The 22,465-nt window shown below is 45.3% G+C and overlaps 4 protein-coding genes and 1 long non-coding RNA gene across 8 annotated transcripts; 2 read left to right on the forward strand and 3 right to left on the reverse strand.

The window, feature by feature from the left end:
* Positions 1-1,120: 1,120 nt before the first annotated feature.
* LOC125706659 (zinc transporter 4-like) lies at positions 1,121-6,010 on the reverse strand. The gene is made up of 7 exons (XM_048973425.1): positions 5,629-6,010; positions 5,260-5,406; positions 4,348-4,501; positions 4,049-4,235; positions 3,707-3,812; positions 3,216-3,350; positions 1,121-2,479 (listed from the first exon to the last, which is right to left on the reverse strand). Exons 1-7 carry the CDS (start codon positions 6,008-6,010, stop codon positions 2,310-2,312), a joined length of 1,281 nt encoding a protein of 426 aa, XP_048829382.1. The 3' UTR covers positions 1,121-2,309.
* A 566-nt stretch (positions 6,011-6,576) lies between these two features.
* On the forward strand, positions 6,577-8,625 carry bloc1s6 (biogenesis of lysosomal organelles complex-1, subunit 6, pallidin). Of its 2 annotated transcripts, none has more exons than XM_048973429.1 (6): positions 6,577-6,714; positions 7,025-7,127; positions 7,268-7,412; positions 7,498-7,585; positions 7,670-7,756; positions 7,832-8,625. In XM_048973429.1, the coding sequence occupies exons 2-6, from the start codon at positions 7,061-7,063 to the stop codon at positions 7,949-7,951; spliced, it is 507 nt and encodes a 168-aa protein (XP_048829386.1). In that variant the 5' UTR covers positions 6,577-6,714; positions 7,025-7,060; the 3' UTR covers positions 7,952-8,625. The 2 variants fall into 2 exon arrangements, with proteins under 2 accessions (XP_048829386.1, XP_048829387.1); XM_048973430.1 differs by having other exon boundaries at positions 6,697-6,830.
* Positions 8,626-9,186: 561 nt separating this feature from the next.
* Positions 9,187-10,295, reverse strand: LOC125706663 (uncharacterized). Its single transcript, XR_007382052.1, has 2 exons — positions 10,155-10,295; positions 9,187-10,063 (listed from the first exon to the last, which is right to left on the reverse strand). It is a non-coding gene; the product is annotated as an uncharacterized LOC125706663 (long non-coding RNA).
* sqor (sulfide quinone oxidoreductase) lies at positions 9,593-17,799 on the forward strand. The gene is made up of 10 exons (XM_048973424.1): positions 9,593-9,905; positions 10,211-10,448; positions 11,444-11,614; positions 12,103-12,156; positions 12,541-12,735; positions 13,110-13,319; positions 14,826-15,009; positions 15,640-15,707; positions 15,880-16,058; positions 17,630-17,799. The coding sequence occupies exons 2-10, from the start codon at positions 10,224-10,226 to the stop codon at positions 17,685-17,687; spliced, it is 1,344 nt and encodes a 447-aa protein (XP_048829381.1). The 5' UTR covers positions 9,593-9,905; positions 10,211-10,223; the 3' UTR covers positions 17,688-17,799.
* A 446-nt stretch (positions 17,800-18,245) lies between these two features.
* LOC125706660 (nicotinamide riboside kinase 2-like) lies at positions 18,246-21,388 on the reverse strand. Of its 3 annotated transcripts, XM_048973427.1 has the most exons (8): positions 21,157-21,388; positions 20,598-20,688; positions 20,170-20,218; positions 19,831-20,017; positions 19,360-19,431; positions 19,102-19,208; positions 18,924-19,014; positions 18,246-18,410 (listed from the first exon to the last, which is right to left on the reverse strand). In XM_048973427.1, exons 1-7 carry the CDS (start codon positions 21,180-21,182, stop codon positions 18,929-18,931), a joined length of 618 nt encoding a protein of 205 aa, XP_048829384.1. In that variant the 5' UTR covers positions 21,183-21,388; the 3' UTR covers positions 18,246-18,410; positions 18,924-18,928. The 3 variants fall into 3 exon arrangements, with proteins under 3 accessions (XP_048829384.1, XP_048829385.1, XP_048829383.1); XM_048973428.1 differs by lacking the exons at positions 20,170-20,218; positions 21,157-21,388; XM_048973426.1 differs by lacking the exons at positions 20,598-20,688; positions 21,157-21,388 and having other exon boundaries at positions 20,170-20,555.
* Between the last annotated feature and the right edge of the window lie 1,077 nt (positions 21,389-22,465).

The following is a 22,465-nucleotide window of genomic DNA, read 5'->3' on the forward strand; positions in this document are numbered from 1 at the left end:
TAAAGAATTGATTATTATATAATAATTTACATGAAGACGAAGCAGCCATCTGGATCAAATTTGGTTGAATGACTCCTTCAAAAAAAACATGCGTACTTCTGTTTCTGTTTAACTTCATCAGCACGCAGATAAGGAGATGAAGGATAATGGTATAACGAACATGTGAATCGGCACAATGAACCTAAAATTTGAACAAACATGTAGATTAGATAAGTCTACGCAACAAGTACGGACACAGCAAGTAAAACGGTACAAAACAACAGGTGAAACAGAACAACAATTTGTACATTTATAAGAAATAAAATGGTGAAATTGATCCGTAAAACTCAAAGACATGAAAGAGTATAACAAAAAGAGGGGGCAGCTTTGCTTATTGCAGTTAATTTTTCCAGGAAAAATGTGACATATAGGGTTAGATAACAGGTAATCCAGCAATGTATGAATCTTTTAAATCTGTTTGTGTAGTAACTTTTACTATCTGGTGTAAAGGCCATTGCGCATGAAGGCTTCATGTGACCCTCCCCACCTGCCTTGCCAGGTGACACGGAAGCAGGACAAGGTCCCTGCCCACCTGCAGCCCGGCGTCGAGCCACAAACCATGCGGCGTTCGGCCGAAACACCCATTTTATCAGTGAAGCCAAAGAGCATAAACCTACCCTGTGGTGTTTATTTTCCTGGGTGTAAATTACAATCAGCAAAAGTAGTAATTAATGTGCTTTTTTCTCAGCTTCTGGTCAACTTACAACTTGCCTCACCCCTATGCTGGGAAGACAGGAATGTAGTTACTGGTAATAACCACACCTTGGTTACAAATTTAAATGCTTCATGCTGCACATTTAATCAGAAAATAATCAGCAGACAATAATCCATTTAGTGGGTGGATGGATGGATGATTACAGGATCAGCACCATACTGGGACTGTGATGGTTGAGCAGTTTTCGTTTAAGGTAAAGGGTGTTGGTACACACCTCCATGGTAGTGGGTTCGAATGCTGTGCTGGATGTGGGGTACTGAGTGAGTTTCCTCCAGCAGTGAAAACACATGTATTTTGATGAATTGATGTCTCTAGATTTCCCTTAGTGTGCAATTTTGTGTTTGGTCAGGATAATAAATGGTCTCCTTTGTTGGTCAGAAAAGGTATTTTATTCAACTGACAAATACAATCGTACAGCGCCATGGCAACCCAGTCACAGCATCAGGTCCACAGGTCTTACACATGGCACGATGTTAAAAACACCGCTGTCACCTACACAAGATGCGACGGATGGAAAAATATGAACAAAAAAAAAAACAAGACATAGCTTATCTCAAAATGTATGAAAATATTCCAGTATTTTCAAGTTGTTATTAAATACTGCTGATCACACCATAACCTGTTAATTAGAGTATATATTACAGATAATAGATTCTGAGGATTCACGCCCACAAACTGCTGCCTTATTAGTCATGTGACCCACTTAGGGAGTTAATCTGTCCGCCCTGCAGGTGGGGGGGGAGATGGGACTGAACTGACAACAGGGTTTGCAGTCACTCAGGGACACCAAAGCTGGGACAAAAAAGAGCTAAACGAGGGGGCAGTGTGGACGGCAGTGGCTGACAAAGGAACCACAGCCGTGTGTGTGTGTGTGTGTGTGTGTGTGTGCGTGCAGAGTAACGTGTATGTAGTGTTACAGATCGCAGTCCACAAAGGCGTCAGTTGCCATCATCCTCTAGTTCGCCATGAGGTGTCGCTGCAGCGTGTCTCACGCCCTGCTAGTGCAGGATCAGTCGGGCACCATAACAGACCAGCGGCACCGTAAGCATGATGACCACCCCACACCCCCCGCCCCTCCCTTAATCACACTGTCCTGCCTCCGCACTATGACACCCCAGCGCCGTTCTTCCCACAGGGACAATAGAACACGGCAGCCGTCTGCGTCGCCAGTGATGGCGGTAACGCCCGTTATTGTGCCGTGATGCAGGCTAGAGGTCAAGGTGCAGAGATAAGGAGAGTAAACAGGTGCCTGGACTTCTACAGAAAACTAAAGCTTAACAGTCGGCAATAACACCAACACCATTAAAATATAAAAAATGCTGACGTGTGAAGGATTCAATGTAAAAGAGACACATCTGACAAAAAATTATGATTAAGGCACCTGCTTGTTTAAAAGGTTTTTTTTATATATATACACATATATAAAAAACAAAACAAATACCTTCATGACATTCGGTAGTCTTGATAGAATTAAGGCCCCCTGTCGTAAACGGAAGAATTCACCACTGTCACAGTTTTAAAAGCAGAGAGGTAAAAGCTCTATGCCAGTGTGTGTCTAGGCGACTTCCTGTGTGGCACTGAGGCGGGTGCAGGTCGAGCACGTGCTGGGGGCGCTGCTCCCATGGCTCCGCAGCTGGATCGTGCACTTGTAGAAGCCGTACGTATCCACCAGGAGGCGCCTGGCTTTGACCTGTACGTCCTCCCACCTGTGGTCACTAGATGGTGCTGCAGACACACAAAAAAAGCTCGATTGAGACTGGCTGAAGTACTTAAAGTTTTCATATACAGGCCGACTTACACGGACCAAACTAAGCCCTCTTAAGTATTAATAAGTACAAAAGTATTAATGATATGTGCAGAAATATTCATTGTTACTGAACATGAGAAGAGTCGGTAGTGGAATCTGTTTTTGCACATAAAAACACTCTAGGTTAAGCGAACCATAAAGCAGACTTGAAGTGAACTGAACTAAGACCACCCTGCTGACCTCTGATTCATTTCAGGGGGGTCCGAGTCTGTTTGGGGTGTTCTCATATGCGCTAAAAATGCTGACTAAAGGCCGCAAAGGGTGTGGAAACCCCCTAACAATCAACTCAGCACTGCCACAACACTCATCAGGCCAATGAATATAAATAGATAACTACTTAGCTAATACTTTGAATCAGGGTCACTGAGAAAACTGTGGTACATAAAGCCATTTCTCTGCAGTGAAAGAACTTAATTCAAAGCACATTTAGATTTCTTTAATCCTCTCTCTGGGAATAATTCCTGACAGACCAGACCCCACGGCTACAACGCCATCACCAGAGGAATTTTTTTTACTTCAATTACTAGATCTACCACTATCTTCCTTTACAATTTAACATACACTATTATCGACAGTCCGATTGCAGCTCCTCTTAGTGGGCCCTGTTTAACGCCGAACGCTGTAGTTCAGCTTGAGCTTTGAGGACTGACTTACTGAGCTGTAGGTGCACCATGGCTGCAGTCTTGTCTGCTGTGAGCGCCCACACGTTCAGCTCCTCCACACACTGCACGTTCTCCAGGTTCTGCAGGGCCTCTCTGATCAGCCCCACGTCCAGGTGTCTCGGCACCCCTGGGCGGGGGGGGGGGCAATTTGATTAATATGGTGGCGAGACAAAACAGTCTGCCAAACATCATCAGAGCCTCATACATACTAAGCACATACTAAGTTCATCATTGTTCAATTAGGGTTTTTTCAATACAAATGAATGGACGATCCCCACAAAAAGATATGAACACAATCATCTGTGTGTGTGTGTGTGTGTGTGTGTGTGTGTGTGTGTACATTTGTGCTCTGTGATGGATTTGCATCCCTTTCCTTGTTTACCCTCCCCAGTGCTTCCCGAAACAGGCTGCAATCTCACTGTCTCCCTGTAAATAAATGCTTATGGGTGGATGAATGGACGGAAGACCAAGATCAATTCTTACCTTCAAGTATGATGATCCCCGTATCCCGTATGATTCGCAGGGTTGTGAACAGGACAAGTACCGAGAAAATGTACGTGCAAATGGGATCTGCAATCTTGTACTCCGGCTGTAAAGAAGCAGGGACCGGGAGGAATCGGAATTAGTCGACCCTTTCACGTGGCAAGGGTTAGGCAGACAGCCCCCCGCGATCTGGAACAACCGCTTTTTGGTCTCCTTGGTGAGCGAAGCAAAAATATACAAGAAACGTGAGATACGAAGTTCAGTGCAAGCAGGTATGGAAACAGCAGCACCGCGGCTGAGACAGACGTCTGCATGTCTGTGCTCCAGGTTTCTGGGTCGTACCTTGAAGCGCACGACGTAGGCAGCTATGAGCACGCCCACACTCTGCACCAGGTCTCCAAGAGCGTGGATGAACGCCGCCCGGACAGCGAGGCTGCCCTGACGGGGGCTGCCGGGGGAGGGCGTCTCGCCATGCTGGGGGTGGGAGTGAGAATGAAGGTGCCCCGACTGATTCAACAGGAAGCCCATTCTGCCAGAAAACAGAGAACGTGCCCTGCAGTCAGCTGCACCACATCTCCCGACGTCACATCAGTTAAATGAACTGATACAGAAATGTGCACGGGTCAATCTGGCCGCCTTACATGAGGTTGACCGCGACCCCCACGGCCGCCGTGATGAGCATGACGTCTCCGGCGATCTCAAAGTCTTGGTGGAGCGTCCTCTGGACGGCCTCGTTCAAGAGCACCCCGGTCAGCGTGTAGATGAGCAAGACGCTGATGCCGGCGGAGACGACCTCTGAGAAGAGGACAAGCGGACTCACCGCCGTGCAGGAATACCGCCCAAAAATCAAAGGTGGAAAGTTCGGCTTTGGGAAGTACAGATCCAGACCACAGTTTTGTTTCAAACAACCAGCGGAGTACAAAGAATTACATTTATAGAAGTACTCAACTGGTTGGTTGGTCTGGATTTGAACTTTCTGGACTTTCTGGAAACTTCCACCTCTGCCAAAAAATAAGACTATAACACCCACAAGTACCCTCTGCACTCAGTTACTCACCGTGGCTCAAACGCAGCCTTTCTGACAAACCAGCCAAACAGACATTCAAATAAATCAAGTAACTGCTAAGCAGTGGTGCATCTTGGCATGTGCAAGATAGGCAATTGCCCAGAGTGGCATCATCTCAGGGGGTGCTGACTGAAACCCACCCCCCAAGGCAACTACAAGGATTTCGGAAAGGTCATAACCTGGCGTAAACAAACTGAAAACTTTTTAAAGAGATTAAGCAGACAGGTCCTGCATAGCAGATATTCAAACATTGCATAATAGCACTTCCCTCTACCCACATCATGCCACTGCTGATAACTGAAACGGGACGTTTTTGACCATGAATAAGGGAAGAAAGCGGAGCGGGCGTCTTATCTTCCAGATCTTTGCTCGGGTTTTAATATGCACCTGACTATCACCTGACATACAATAGATTACTCAGTACAACAAATCATTAGCCGAAAATCAGCGGGCTACTGGTAAAGGTCGAGGAGAGCGGTGCACGTACCTAGACGGTGCAATCCGAAGGTGAACCTTTTTGTGGGAAGTCTTGCGGACAGCCGCAGCGCAAGCAAGGACACAATAACACCGATGAGATCCGTTAGCATGTGAAGCGCATCGGTCATAATCGCTAGGCTATTAGCGACATAACCACCTTGAGGCGAATTGTTAAAATGGGTTAACATCACTGAGGAGGGGCAGACACAAATGCAGGTTGCATTAAACACAGACAGTCGTTCATCAATATTAAACGCTGGTCCTAAGCGTGCAAATGCGGACTGGGACGAAGGTTAAAATCTAAACCAGGATCTGTGACTGCATGTGACCACAGGCATGATGATATGAAATACCGCTGTTGTGATAAAGGCTGTCTTACCTATGAGTTCTCCCACCATAAAAAGAAAATAGAGGACTGCCGCCAGTCCCAGTCTTTTGATCACCCTGCTCCTCTTGGCAGCTTCTTCGGACTGGCTGCAGGCGTCGCAGGGCTGCGCACGTACGGCGGGGCTGCCGGTTCTGCCCATCAGAGAATCGTCTTCCCAGTCAGCAGCTCTGGAGCCGGTGGCTTCGCCTTCCGCGGCATCCGGACGATGCTCCATTTCCCCGGACACTACCACTTTGAGCTTGTTGAATTTGGGCATCTCCTCGTCCTCCAGCTCGTCGGAGAAGTCAAAGGCGGCCGTGTCGTTAAAGACGCAGTCTGCGGGCTCCCTTCTGAAGACAGACCTCACCCGGGATAAAACCCTTTCGGCCGACATGCTTAGGCTCTTTCAGATCGCACGTCTTCCTGTGAAACGGCGGCGATCTCAACCCGCTGCTGCTAAAACGTCGGATCGGCTCTCCTGGGTGTGTCTCCGGGTCTCCGACCTGAATGCATCTGGTAAAAGTAACAGTAACGTGGGGCACTAATAAGGCATAGTCACAACCTCCCACATCAATACATGAATGCGATGAATTTGCACTAATACTGCAATGAAGCTTCTTTCCCAGCTGATCATCATTGCAGTCCGTTGTAATGGTGAGCCCGTGTTACACTGCATACGAGCACCGCTGTACTCACGGTGACGGCTCGGCGTATAAGGAGATGGTGGACCCAATCCGACTGACAGTCACCTCCCGGCCAGGACAATAACAGAGGCACTTACACAGATCCGCACATTTCCCCCTGCCTCCCAGTAAACACCGGTAAGGTACTGTATAATGGACGACGGGCTTCTTCAAATGACTATGTGCCGATTGAGCTGATGATGACGTTTCGAAACCCACGGTAGGTGGGGTTGACACGCTCCCATAAACGGTCTGCTTTCCCTTCTTCGCACGATTCCGGTTCCCGTTTACTGGTGGAAGAGCGCAAAGCGCCTCGCAGCCTCCGGCCCGCAGCGGCAGGGCTCTGGGCGGCGCTCAGTCACATGACCCGCTCTAGAAGGCTTTTGCTTCCTGGGTGGAAGGGCTCGACTCACGGGTTTGTCTGCATGATTTCATCCTTTTTAAAAATGTTTTTTTTTACAGCTTTGTGTGCTTTTATTAAACAGAATCTAACTAGTCGATTTAGACGTTGCCCTAGAAACCAGGAGAAAGGTGAATTGGGGAATTAAAATTGCTTGTGTACATGATTATATGGTATTTGCCAGCTTGACTAATATAATATTATAGATTTCGTTAAATGTTGTAAAAGAGGTGTAAATATATAGATAGACTATACAACTGGTCGCATCGCATAGATTGGTTAATTTTGGCTTTAGAATTTTTACTGTCACTTCATGCTTTCTCAGAACTCTGAAGGTCCTGTGACTCCTAATCCTAATGCAATGGAGTCGGAAGAAAAAGAGATGCATCTCCCGCAAAATAGCCCTCCGGACAGACCCTCCTCTACAGGTGCGATTGCTAATGCTTATTACGGGGAAGTTATATTAGCGTTATAAAACGGGTTAATGTGTTGTGTGTGCGTTAGTCTGTTTGCACACATATACAAAAATAAATAAAACCTTGCAGTCGTGTTAATGACTCACACACAGATTCGCGCGCTGTGCCCCCCGAATCGAGCGTCCTGGAGGATCTGACGCTCGTGGACAACGCGACCATCCAGAAACTTGCGGATGGCTTGATTTCCCATTATCTACCCGACCTACAGCATTCAAAGCAAACACTCCAGGAGTTAACGTGAGTGTGTATATATTTGTTAATACGTTGCATTTTATAGATGCCATTTTTATACATTTTTATGAACCATTGTTGTCCTCCCTAGACAAAATCAAGTGATACTGCTTGAAACCGTGGAACAAGAAATCGCGAAATTCAAAGATTGCAATACACTGCTTGACATAAATTCGCTGGTAGGTTTAGACGTACGACATGTCCAGTTGCGTGAGATTCTGCGAATGATCTAGTTCTCAGTGCTGATATATCTGCTGTTTCAGTTTACAGAGGCCAAGATATATCATAATAAATTGGTCAACATACGAAAGGAAATGTTGGTGCTTCATGAAAGAACGACAAAGTTGAAGGTAAGGCGGTTTTGCTGTTGTCCTTGACCGTCAGCGTTGGCAGCAGCTGCAGTGTTTGTCTTGTGACACTTACAGAAGAGGGCACTGAAGCTCCAACAGCAGAAACAGAGAGAAGCCCTGGAGAAGGAGCAGCAGCACGAGAAGGAGCTGGAAAGAGAGCGGCAGCTAACCGCCAAACCAGCCAAACGAACTTAAATCACCCCGCGGTGACAAAAGCGTCTTTCCCTTTGTCCCTCAAAGATTTCCTCAGAAGTGAAGCTCCCAAGCCTCCCAAAAAGGATGATTCAAGATAAAACTAATTTGGGGGGAATGATGCTACTGGTGCTTTAGTATCTATGACGACCTGCAAGCAAGCTTTTAAAATAGAAGCCTGACAGACCAAATTTAATTTGCCTGCCAACAAGTAAGTTTAATGGAAACTGAGAATTACTTTGACCAGTAGCTGTCTTGGGGAATGTGCCGGTACTTCTCTCGGACTGTCATGGTGTGCCAGTGGGTTAGAATGCTACGCCCCTGATTGGGAAGTTGCCCGTTGAAATCCCATGAATGGCAGTGATGCCACCACGGGGCCCCTGGGCAAGGCCCTTAACCCTGTATGTTCTGGGCACCGGCTGACCCTGCATTCTCGGTTGTATGTTGCATCGTTTAAAAGCATATGCTAAATAAGTACATTAAAATGTAATTAACCCTGCGCTGGGTCTCTAACACCATATTTCCTGCTTGTGGTCCTTGGTTAGACTGCCACAGTGCATGTTCCTTTACCTTCCCTGACAAATGTGTGTGTTTGTGTGCATATAACCTATGTATATCATATGAGGAAATATGATTTTGCTTTTTGTTGATCATGATAAACACTTTTGGAAATTGTCCATCTGCCTTTTAACTGACTTTGGGGGGGGGGGGTGGCATGGATTTCATTCCAGGTACCATAGGGAACAAAGCTGGGAACAAAGCTGGGAACACACATGCACCCCGTAATCATATCTTTGTGGGGACCAAGGGGGAAAATTATAACGCTAACTATGACCATAAGTAACCAAACAAAATACAAGAGTGTGTGAGGTAGCGATCCTATCCCCTGCCTCCCCAGTATTTAATATGCTTTATGTAATTTTGCAGGTTGACTTCGCAGTATCATTCTTAACTAGAGTCACTAATACAGCCCCAAGGGAGTTTAACTTCCTACCAAATGGCTCCTTTTCGTCACATACTCTGGTTCTTGAAAGATTACCCACAAAGTGCTAATTCTGTGTCTAAGTAAAGCACATTGGGGGGTAGGTGGTGTAATTTCACTGACATGAAATCGGAATTGATAGCTTTACAGTGACTTTTAAAAGGCGAGAAACCTTTTAATTTTTTTTTATTTATTTGACGATCATTTCTTTATTTCTGACTGTTTAGCACAGAGTTCGAACTCAAAACCCAGAATATAATTTTCATTGTTTTTAATTAAGTATCAAATTCAGGAAACTGCAACGGCTACCGAAGGGAAGGAGACTTAAAAAACATACATTAGACACCACGCCGTTTCACCGATCTATGCGACCACTGGTATCAAAAACAAACACATACTGCTATCGCAGCTGAGACTGACATCTTGTGTCCAGTTGCTGTCACGGCAATTGCGTAATGTTGCATGAAAGATATTATACAAACACTAACATTAAAATGTTCATTTTCAAATGTTAAGTGAATACACTGTGCTAAAATCGCATTCTGTTTGCCATATACGCAGTAATTTTGACCTACTAAAGTTGTGATGGAAACGGCTTCCTGGGTTGTCAATTCGCGCAACGAACTTTGAACAAGGGGAAGTAATTTTAAGACGTTTTAAGCACAAGCCGATTATTTGTTTTGCCAGCAAATTAGTACACTAAAATATATACTATAAATGTCTATCGTTGCCCCAGCGTAAACCTGTTGCTTGCATCAACTTTATAATGACCTTTGTCTACGACAGAGTGCAGCGTTAATGGTGTCGATGTTTCTGGGAGGTGTCACAATTCGGGAAGGGCATTTGGCGACGCAGATCCGAAGCCTCCTTATCGCACCTCCGCATTCGTTGCTCTCCCCTGGAAGCTATCGCATATCTGCTGCTTCTGTAGCCATCATTTGTCTGCACATCTTGATCTTGAAGTCTGTAATAAAGGTAAAGCCTTTGCACCTTGTATGCGCCTTTTGCTCTGTGGGATTTCGTCTTGACTTTTTCTTTGCACTAAACGCACAGGCTGTAACTAGTAGATGTTACCTTGCATGTTGTCACATGTCGTTTGCTTTCAACTTCTGCTGGTGGTATGTCACCTATTACTTGATAAATGTATAGTTATGAACATTACTACACATTGCATGTGTCCTTGATTTAGCATGAATGTGTCATAACCGGTAACAAAATATTTACCACGTATGGATTTATCTTTCCTCATACGATCCGGTCATTCATGCCTCTTTTAACAGGCGGGTTTACGCGATGGCTTCTTCTGCACTGCGCTGGCAGCGGTCTGCCTGCATGTGGGCACGCCGGACCAGACCGCTAGTCCCCGGTGTTTGCCAGCTCCATGTCAACAGCCGTCTGCTCTCCAAGGAGCATTTCAAGGTTCTAGTGCTTGGAGGAGGGAGTGGAGGGATCACGATGAGTTCTCGCATGAAGAGGAAGGTCGGGGCTGAGAATGTGGCCGTTCTGGAGCCCAGCGAGGCAAGATGACTTTGACTTATACGCATCTTACAAATGCGCTGCTGGACCAGATGACTGTACTGGCCTTTCTTCTAGGTTTGACACCAGTCCCCTGTAATACTCGATCCATCCATCCATTTTCCAAACCGCTTATCCTACTGGGTCGCGGGGGTTCCGGAGCCTATCCCGGAAGCAATGGGCCCGAGACAGTAATACAGTATCGTTCCGTATAATATGGTATTATACGGGACCATGAGCGTCGTTAGGTCCAATCTATAGGGGATATAGCCTTGAATATTTTACCCCCGATGCCAGCCTTACTTAAAAAAAAAAAAAAAAGTTAAGATCCCGGGAAAACTTGACTTGACCCTGATCTTTCCAATAGCTCGAAACTAAATGCTACGTGACGCATGAGTTTATTTACCAATACAGGACGATCCCGTGTTATAGCCCTAAGGGATGGGTGGCAACCCAGTCTGAGTGTCTGAATGATTTTGCTTGGTCGGAATGACTTTGCGCATTTTTATATCGTTCATCTTTAACACATACCTGTGAAGATGTGTTATCTTCTGAGATTGAGCAATACTAAATAATTTTAGAGATTTCCAAATTGACTGCTGCTTCCTGCTTCCATAAAAATGGCAGAGTAAGGAGGGGCTTAGATTGCTATCAGCATATATCTGGGGAAATGACCAAAGGAAAAGCGGATACAGTTTATAATGGGATCCATCCATCTGTCAGCCACTATCCAGTACAGGCTTACATGTCAGGGTGGAGGGCAGGGGATTTCCCCACCAAGGAGCCCCCATCCTCGTGCATCATGAGTGATTTGGAGATGCCACTTGCTTAGGTATATGAGTAGAAAGTGAATGTAACAGTGTGAGGCGCTGAAGTGTGAAGATAAGTATTAAATAAATTCCAGGTGTACGAAGTATTATGTTACTATTCAAATAGATACAAATAAGCTGCCCTTTGTTATGTGATCCATGCAAAGATAGTTTTTCCTGGTCCAATAGATGCACTATTACCAGCCTCTGTGGACGCTAGTCGGTGCTGGAGCTAAGAAGGTCCAGATCTCAGGGCGACCCACTGCCAGCGTGATGCCGTCGGGGGTGACGTGGATCAAATCCCCGGTGCAGGAAATTGACCCCGACAGGAACACGGTTCGCACTGGCGATGGGAAGCAGGTGCGCCTTCTTTCAGAAGATCGATCCTTCTTTAATTAAAGTGTTAATAAGTGTGACCTGACGTGTATAGATGGCGTTTTTTGTCACGTGGCTTGGTGCATGCGAGGAGATGAGGGCACCGATCCACTGACGGCTCCAAGACGAAAGGGGTTTGTTAACAAAACTGAACACTGAGGGAAAAGGGAAAGAAAAGGGACCCAGACGGGTCTGAACTAAACACGAGAAAATAACTTTGAAAAGTGGCCCTCGTTTCCCCGCCTTCTCCATGCCGTGCAGTGACAGCTTTCTGCATTTCTGTAGCTTTCACTGTGATGAGAAAACCATCTACACCGAACAGGGGTGCAGAAAGCATCTCGGGGTGGGGCGAGGGAGGAGGGGGGGCTGTGCCCCCAATATTTAATTAGGCAACAATCATGCCCCCTGATAAACAATAGAGACCTTTGTATTTAAATTATTAAGTTGTGCCCCTCGGCATCTTTCCATGACAGATATCCTACCAGTACCTGATCGTGGCCCTAGGACTTCAACTTCAGTATGAAAAGGTACCAGTACTAACCTGTTTATGATGACTGGCACTAACCTGTTTATGATGACGGGCACTAACCTGTTAGTAATCTGCAGCTGGTTTCACTGATGGCTCCATGTTCAGCAAGTTTGTAAGAAGCTGGATCCCAGTTCCAGTTCATTGTCTTCTAGAGTTTATGAATTTTGATTGTTTTTTGTTAATTGGGTTAGATAAACGTCATTGAAGTGGTGGTTAAATTTGAGGAATGTTAGTAATTTTGGTTTCAGTCTCAGATCACTTCATTTTATGATACATTTACACTTATTGGATTTACGTCCCGATTTTTATGTGTTTAATGGACAGTTTGACGGAAATTCGATGTTTTTAAATGACTAATATATGCTAACTCTGTTTTTAACAGATCAAAGGTCTTCCGGAAGCTTTCAAATACCCAGGCATTGGGTCTAACTACTCCTTGCAGACAGTGAATAAGACATGGGATGCTCTGCAGAACTTCAAAGAGGGCAATGCCGTGTTCTCCTTCCCCAACACGCCCGTGAAGTGTGCCGGGGCACCGCAGAAGATCATGTACCTGTCGGACGCCTACCTGCGAAAGGTCCCATCTGCTGTATAATCCATAATCCATCAGCTTCAGACAGTGAAACTCTGCCATTTCACTGGAGAGATCAGGGTCAAGTCAATCTCTCAACAGGATTTTAAGCACACAGAACAAGATCTGGTGCAGCTGTTCAGGAGCTGAACCACTGATCAATTTCGTAAATGCTATAAACTATTGGAAATAGGCAGGCGAATACATAAGTTGCCTTGGTAACAATTATATTTGTTTTATAAATGTAGATACTATGAAACAGCTACTGTCAGATATGCAAGGGCAAGTCTTGCACATAGGATGCAATTATGTACAAAGCTAAATAATCTTCTCTTTGATAAACACTGCCCCTCTTCCTCTCTCTCTCACTTGCTGTGTAGACTGGGAAACGGTCCAAGGCTAACATCATCTACAATACATCCCTGCCCGTGTTGTTTGGGGTTAAAAAGTATGCAGACTGTTTGTGGGAGGTTGTCAAGAACCGTGACCTCCAGGTCAACCTCAGACACAATCTCGTTGAAGTCAGAGCTGACAGACGGGAGGCTGTATTCGAAAAGCTTGACAGCCCAGGGGAGACAGTGGTTTATGAGGTCAGTGGAAGGTCTCAGTGCACTTACTGTGGTTTGTTTAAAACCAGCTTAGGAGCCAAACACATCCTTCACCACAGCATTGACCAACAAATATCTGTGACACGTAAAGAAGTCACAGGTCACTAGGGTGAGGCTTCCTGCCTCAGCAATGAATCTCTGTTTTGTTGGAAGAATAAGGTAATTGTTGTGTAACAAATGCAGTACATGTTCCCTGTTTTCATCAGTCTTTGTTTATAATCACTTTGGTTTAGGGGCGGACTGGCAAAAAGAAGCAACACTGGCATATGGGCTATATGATACAAGTTGATTTCTTTCATGTGCCAAATTCATTCATTCACTTTATAGCTTTCCTGTTTCAGTGAAATAGTGCCACATACCCTCAGTGTGCTCTACTTGCACACAGGGATACCTATAGGCCTATAAACCTTGTGGGCAACACTGCAGGAACCAGGATGTTCTGTGATAACGGGTCACTTGGTAGGAAATTCAATTCCGTTAGAGCCACATTACTTGGGTTATGGATGACACTGCAAAGTCTACTTGCAAAATTACATACAGGGGAGGCAGGGAGTAACACTATTGCAGGGCTGGACAATCTCATCCGCAAAGGGCTGGTGTGTGTGTGTGTGTGCAGGTTTCTGGGGTAACCTTTAGGTCAGCTGTTCAATCCCAGGTGTGAGGACTCTTCAACCAATCGGTCCTCTAATTAGCAATCTAATTAGGGAGTTGCAGCGGAAACCCGCACGCACAGCGGCCCTTTCTGGATAAGATTGGCCACCCCTGCACTATTGTATCACAGGTATGAGGCTGGGGATATAAATCCTGCCTTTGCTCTGGGTGTGTCTTTACATAGTCTCCATGTCTTCTCCCTGTGTTCTCCCAGTGTTCTCTCTTTATTTACCGTGTGTTCTCCCCGTGTTCTCCCCATGTTCTCCCTGTGTTCTTCCCGTGTTATGGGAATTTCCTCTGGGCACTCTGGTTTTCTCCCACGGTCCAAAAAATTAGACCAATTAGTGCTCGTAGTGTATGATTGTGTACGTGTCCTGTGATAAACTGGCATCCCATCCAGGGTGCCCCCCAGCCCCGAGCCCTCTGCTGCCTGGCGTAGGACCCCCTCATCCTGATCAGGGTACGGCATAGGAGATGGGTGAATGGATGCTGATATAAAAGATGGTTGTTCATGTTTTTTGCCCTTTTTTACCACACAGGAAGGCAAACACAACCAGTTACAATTACAACATTAATAGCAATTATGTACACATGTATAGCCAAAATGCCAGCAAGACTGGAGGTTGAAAGATGACAAAAACAGTCACCTGCGGCAAAGGCATCCAATGGCTGCCATAACCCGAAGTATTGCGTAGCAAACAGGAGTTTCCCGGTCGGGCAGGGCAGGGTGCATTGTGCATGAAACAAACATTCCGAAGACAACGTCATACTGGCAGAAAACTCTGGAATGCCAAAATGACAGCCCCTCAGCACGATTTCTGTGTCTGCCCTCCACAGTACGAAATGCTCCATGTGACCCCCCCGATGGGACCCCCTGAGGTCTTAAAGGGCAACCCACTGGCAGACCAGGCTGGCTGGCTGGACGTAGACAAAGATGTGCTTCAGCACAAGAGGTACCCCAACGTGTTTGGGATCGGCGACTGCACCAACGTTCCCACATCAAAGACGGCTGCAGCTGTTGGTGAGCCAGGTGGCGCGGCGGTGGGGGGGGGGGGGGGGGGGGGGGGAAGGGGGTGCGTTTTTGTCATCAAATAAGGACTGCAGAGCTGGACGTTAGATTAGCGGCTTATCTTAATGCCTCTACAGTGCTGATCGTCTACTGTCTCCCACATCCTCTGAACACAGAAATAAAGTTAATCGTCTCCGTGTATTTTCACTGTTGCTTTAACCAGAATTTCTGTGCAGCAAGCAAGCACATGATAGGACTGCAGAGTTCTCTGAAAGGCTGGACCTACTTTGTATGCTGCAAATGCATTGAGTCCCGCAAAGGATAAGAGCACCCCCTACCTGCCGTTGGAGTAAAAACATTTTCCCCGAACAATTCCCAGCTTTGGGGATCAGCTTACACATTGCGTTTATTGCACCTTGTGCTATACATGACTTTTTGAAAAAAAAAAGTGCTTAGTTCTTGCCCATTTTGAGTCCTAACATTTACAACAATTGAAAAACAATATATATATTTTTTTGGTTGATTATTTGCTGATCAAATATAATTACTGAATAATTAAAGCAGAATAACCCCTGATAAATGTGTGTGGTTTTCATAGGTGTTTTAGGTTCGAATTGTTATAGGAATGTGTTTCTTTCACAGCTGCTCAGTCTGCTGTTCTGGACAGAACCATCTCCAGAGTGATGAGGGGTGTCCTCCCAGATAAGAAGGTAAGCAGGGGGGTGGATTTGAGGCAGATAACCAATCAGATTGCCTGTTTGGAGCTTCCAGAGTAGAACAACTGCTACTAAATGAATTTCCAATGATGCTGAAAAGTTGAAATAGCTGAGCAGGAATATTTAGCTGGTGATAACCCGCTGCTTTGCCTGCCATCCCCTGCAGTATGATGGTTACACGTCCTGCCCGCTGGTCACGAGCTACAACACAGTCATCCTGGCCGAGTTTGACTATAACGGACAGCCCCTAGAGACCTTCCCTATTGACCAGGGCAAGGAGAGCAGAGTCATGTATCACATGAAGGCCAACCTCATGCCTCACCTCTACTGGCAAGGCCTCCTCAAGTAAGTGGGAAGCAGCATGATAACTGTTGATGAAAACGAAATCTATAAGAAAACATTATTTTTTTCATAAACTGAAATAAAATAGGATATGAAAAGAAAAAAACTATAACTATAACCGGGGCACCCTTGGTATTTAGAAATGAACTGCAATAAACTAGAAACAAATGTCAAATACTTTCCGTTATTGTTTTTAAACAGTATTTGGCTAAAGTAATGATTTGTTTATCGTTCCTACTTGATGGAAGTCATTTAAGGAAATGTAATTCAATATATCACCGATAGATGGCGCCATTTTCTGTAATACACTTGAACCTTAGAAAGCGACGTTGACTCCTAGCTACCGCCTCGTGGGCTACTGGCAGAAAAAGCACAAGTGTTCCATTTTTTTTAGAAATTTATTTTATGGATAGTTGATTATTTTTTGCATAATCGAATCAGTTGACTATTAATTTTACTAGTCTCTTTAAATGTTATTTTTAAACCTTAATAATACCTCAGGGTTGTCAACTTTGGTCTGCTGTCTGGCGTGAGATTTTCAATTTGAGACAAGTCTGCACACACATGCACACGCATTTACATGTATGTTTTATTACATATAAGGCTTGCAAACTACCCCAAAGCTTTTGATGCGGCTAATTTTAGGTTTATAATGGAATAACACAGATTTGCTGTAAGATTGCTTGCGTGAGCGTGAGAGTCTGAAATAGTGAGTGTCACACCAGATGCGTAAGAGTTGGCAGGCCTGATATCTGGATGACGTTTTTCCCATTTTGAGCACATTAGGACACAATGTACACTGTCTATTCATGTGAGATTCTCTAAAAGTTATGAACATAAAACAGCTCTACAACTTTTAGTCTCTCCCTGGAAATTAAAACTTACCAAGAAACTACATAGAATACTAATAAAACCACACTGAAAAACTGAATATAAAAATTTAATAAAAAAATGAAACCTGTAAGAACACTGGTGTGACATAGCGCTGCTGGATAAGGGCAGTGGAAAACCACTGGAGCACAGGGCTGCTCCGCCTTGAGTAAAGTGCATTGGGAAGCACATGTAGTAAAATGTTCAGCTGAGTGGGTGGAGTAATACATAGCAATGCAGTTATTATTATCACATACTTTATATATACAGTTCTATGAAAGTCTTAGGCTGCTAAAGAAAATTGTGTTTAAATTTAAAATTTAAATATTTGCGTCGGTTTAAAAGTATAATTTTATGACAATGTTAGCTTAGTCATTTCAAACCCTATCTGAATGTCACCCCTAGCATCTGCAACAGCTATCCACGTATTTGTTGACTCCTCCACTAGCATGGGTTAATCAATACTTCAAATTAAGTTTGTTTTGGGAACTTACCACGCCGCAGTTGGGAAGTATGTCCACTACATTTGCTTTGGACGTCTCTTGATAAATTTTGTTTTTGTTATAAAGGGATATAAGAACCGTTGGACTCGATAGGATGCAAGTCAACACATGATTATCTACTGTATGCATATGCAATTATTCTTCATAACCAGCCCTGTAGCTTTTAATGGGCCTCTTTTCTAACAATTGTACCTTTTTTAGGGGCCTGTGGGGTGGGCCTGGACCGTACAGGAAGATCATGCACCTGGGCATGAAGTAGAACTCCCAGCATGCGGAACAAAACTTAGCTTCTTTTTTTTGTAACCAAGGCCCTGATCTTACTTCCTGGAATGAAACCAACTTACCCATATTAAAAAAAGCTTATTACTAAATGTCTGCTTGTCTTGTCTTAGGTTATTTCTGGGATATCAGTCATCTGAGGTCAGTACCTTCTGTGATGAACTTAAAAAGTGGGCGTGGCAAAAAAAATGACACAAATTCTGCAAACAGATTATGTAAGTTACACTGTGCTTCCAGTTAAAAGAATTTTACGCCTTTATCTGCAGCAAAAGCTGTGAGGTACATATCAGCGTCATGAGGACACGCTCACTATCGCCTTGTGCCAAGCGTTGCCTGGGCAACAGATAAGGCACTGGCTCTCACTCTCTATGAAACTAATAGAACAACTGCAAAGTCACCAGACACAACCCCCTACAGGGACGGGCTATGATGAGACTGCAAACATGCTTCCTGGAAAAATGCCACTAGAACAGATTACCTCACATCTTAAACTACTCGTATGAACCTGTAGTTATCAGGAATGACAAACACACCATGGTAAACATGGGGAGCACCTTTTATTGACATGTGCATCAAGCCATAACAATCTTCACTCTAGAGCACAGACTGAAAATGCAGCAATAAATATTAATGATTAAAATCCATGCTGAACTGGGCAGCGCTTCAGGTGTCATCAGGGCAAAGCTGTGCTCAGTGAACAATCCTGGGAGGAGGAAAGTGAGAAAGTTGATAAACCTGCTCAAGCATTCACTACTCAAGTTTTCCCTGCGATACTACTTTCTAAGAATTTGGAGGATGCAAGACCACAGTACATGCAAAGGGGGAAAGGTTAGAATCTACCAGTCCTGGTGAACCAGTCTATACTTGTTGAGCTTAACAGCGAACTGGTCACTTAACATCACCAGTTTAGCCAATTCAGTGGTCAGAGTCTGGGAGTGGCTGCAGCCTATTAGGACCAGGGCTGAGATCGCAATCCTCCACCGTGCCAATAAACCAGGGTCCCCCCAATTCCAGTCCTGGAGGACCAGTCTGTGACATAGTTTACAGGTTTCCCTGCTCAGACACACCTAAAATCGGCCAATTACCAGGTTTAGTTGGCGTGTTTGAGCAGGAAAATCTGCGAGCTGTGTAGCAGACGGACCCTCCAGGACCGGAAACCGGGGATCCCTGCTATAAACGGACCTGTGCATCTCTCTGGAAGCCGAATCCCACCCACCTTCACTACAGCAGCTTCTGGATGTTGTTCAGAATGTCTTCATAGACAGCATTATACAGCTGCTCCTTTGACCACGTCCCATCCAGTCGCTCTGAAAAACGACACGGACGTTCCAGTCAGAGCATCAAAGTGGCATATGGAGAAGAGATATGCGCATGGGACATGGCAAAACACCTACCAACATCAACTCCGGTCTCCTCCATGATCTCGTGGTGTTTGATGTACATGGGCCAGACGTGTCTGTCAAACAGACCCGGTGGATCTGGAACAGTGTAGTTCCTTGAGCTGCAGGATGCAACAGAGGACGATGTTTTGGCTTCGGTTGTAGAAACCCAACAAGTGCTTGAAGTTAATGTAATAGCTGACGGACTGTTCAGTTTAAGCCCAAAGGCCATTTGACCCCAAAAACAGCAGCTGCCACCAAACAGGAACTCACCACCTCCTCTTCTTGCATTCTTCATATGGTATAGAAATGAAGTAACGCTGGTCAAATACGTCGATCAAAGGTCTGCAGGGCAGAATCACAGGAATTTGTGAGTAAATCCTCCGCAGACTCGTGCACTGAGCACTTTGTAATGCAAATGTTCCTGTGGCTTAAGCACAGCACCTAGATTCAGTTGCTTAGTGGAATTTAACCTGGCAAACATAACTACGGCTTTAGCAATGGGGACACTTTGCACTTCCCCACATCTGAATTTCCTGACAGTACTAGAAACTACTTGTGTTTGGCCCAAAGTTCCCATTTCTGGAAGAACATTGGTCCCTCTGGACACCATAGGAAATATGCAGAACTGGAATGTCGGGAAGGTCTGAGGGTGTGGCCTGCCAAGCGTTTACATGTGTAGGGACCGTCTAAAAACAACGCTCCAGAACCCAACAATGTGAACTTCAGTGACACGGCAGTTACCTGTAGGTGTAAAGCAGAAAGCCTTCCACGATGAGGATATGAACATCATCCTCTCCGTGTTCCGACTCCAAGACCATCTCCGCATCCAGGGTGTTGTTGACGCCGTGCGATCTCTCAAACTTCACTGGGTTTTCCTTCCAAGCGTTGATGGTGCTCATCATGGCTTCCATGTCCAAAGCAGTAATGACTATAAGCATCGGGAAGATGGGACACAGAGGCAGGGAGAGGGGAAGAAAACAGGAAAAGGTTGGAGACAAAAAAAGGGAAGATGTGCATCCTTCCATCAGGCATGCACAGCATGTCACAACACAAAGACCTTTTAAGAAGATCCCTGCTTACCATCATACTGCTTAAAGCCATCCTCGCCAACTTCAATCTGATCTTGGGGCTGAAACATACACGCATGAGACACTTGTGTACAGCACACATTACGTGCCATTGGGTAGTTTCTGGCCAAGCTGCAACTGAACCAGTTGTGCTCCTTATTCTTCCGTTTAGACGAAGCCATCGTTTACCGGCCGCGCTCAACGCACGCGGGCAGCGCGTCGGCAGAAGCACACACGTGCCAAAACGCACGTGCATTGTGCATAAATTTGTAAGATCCGAGTGATCATTTAGATCGTACGATTTTCCTGTTTCCTTTATTTTTTTCGTAACACGAACGATTAGCCGGTTAAGACGATAATTTAGTAACGCTTCCTAGGTAAGGGGGGGGGGGACTAGCGAGTCCTACAACACGGTGCGAGAACAATCAAAGCCCAGCTCACCTTGAAGAAGTCATCCTGGTGCACCACGCAGCAGTTCGGCAAATTCTTGATCAACCTGTTCGTTAAAGTTGTTTTGCCGCCGTTGGTCACCCTGAGAAGGAGGAACAGCGAATCAGAATGAGGGCAAACGTTTGGGCGCTGCCGCGTGAAACAGAAGGCGGCCGTAAGCACAAAGACGGGACGGGAAACAAGCGGGCCCACCATCACATGCATAAACCACCAAATACCAGATTCCTGATCGACGCCTGGTGTCCAACGGAAACGAATCCAACGGAACACTCATTACTGTATTTAGCCATAAAGATTGAGCCCAACCAAAAAAACAGCACCAACCTAAAGTTAGACCGGCAGCTATCTTTAGTCCGCCAGTACCTTTTTTGGAGTCCTATTTAACGTGCAATACACATTTATACAGCTGCAGGCAAACTATATACATACCGAAAATAATTAATTTCGAACTTATGAGCTCAATCAGCTCTGTATAAAGCAGTTTCTTAGCCTCTGGAAAGTGATGGATATTTTCGGCTAGCACCACGTGCTGCTTCCTCCGGATACTTACCCTCCGATTCCCACAATGTACTTCATGTTCACGGCCGGAAAAACCCGAATACGTCGATAAACCCAGAGAGGCGAAAACCCGCCAAAAGCGCGATGATCAGACGTAAATAAACAAAGAAGAGAAGGTTAAAAGAAACGTCAACTACTCGATTCCTCCATGGCGCCGCTTCTTGCGAATTGGGACGGTATCAGCCTGCCGCCGTCGTCCTCCAAAAGAGAACGCGCACGCCGCCCACACGCTCTCTCCGCGCTACACCTATCCTCTGATTGGCTGGAGAGGCTGTCTACGGGGGCGGTAGTTTCAGGGACGTGGCCAATCACGAAACGGGCCTCATTCTCAACCGTTCTGTCAAACACAGTGCCCCTGGACTCCGCCCAACAGCTACTCGTCTTCGCCGAGAATGAGATTTAGATCAAGACAGTGCTGTAGAAACTATGCTGTAGAAGTACAGTCACTTTAATTTAAGGACCTTCTGCAGAAAATAAAGTAATGCTGAACAAAGTAACTGGAGTTCAACTATCAATATATGTATAATGCTCTGCTTTAATCGTTACCGTATTTCTCCAATCCTTGTCAAACTTCCGAGACTCACGTTTTTACAAAATGTAGTTTAATAAATTTATTTTCCTTTTTTACAATAAGTTTACACTGATCAGTTGTAACATAAAAACTACTCACATGTGAGGTGAATAACTGATTATTTAGTTACAATACCGACTGTCAGGGGTGCCAAAATATTTTTTACAAGTAAACAGTCAGTTCTTGAAGTGGACGAGTTGGAAGTAGGAAAAATGAGCAAGTGTATGGATCTGAGTGACTTTGACAAGGGCCAAATCGTGATGGTTTGTCGACTGGGTCAGAGCACATCCAAAACAGGTCTTATGGGGTGTTCTCAGTATGCAGTGGTCAGTACCTAACAAAAGTGGTCCAAGGAAGATCAACCAGTTACCCAGCGATGGGGTTATAGGTGCCCAAGGCTCATTGATTTGTGTGGGGAGTGAAGGATAGTCCATTTGCTCCGATACCACAAAAGAACTACATGATAGGAATGTGTCAGAAAACACCATGCACCCCAGCCTGCAGTGTATGGGGCTGCATAGCCACTGACTGGTCAAAGAATGGGCATCGCTACCATTAAATCTAAGGGGGACGTGTCCCCCTCACATTTCATACTTATTCATTTGGATATTAGTTTTATGCCAGTGTATCCCCCCCCCCACATTCATAATGCTTCTGACGCCCCTGGGTCAGAGTGCCCATGCTGACCCCTGTCCTCCGCTCAAAGTGTCTACAATGGGCAAGTGAGTAT

Source organism: Brienomyrus brachyistius, chromosome 13 (genome assembly GCF_023856365.1).
Source record: "Brienomyrus brachyistius isolate T26 chromosome 13, BBRACH_0.4, whole genome shotgun sequence".
In the NCBI taxonomy this organism is placed as follows: Eukaryota; Metazoa; Chordata; class Actinopteri; order Osteoglossiformes; family Mormyridae; genus Brienomyrus; species Brienomyrus brachyistius.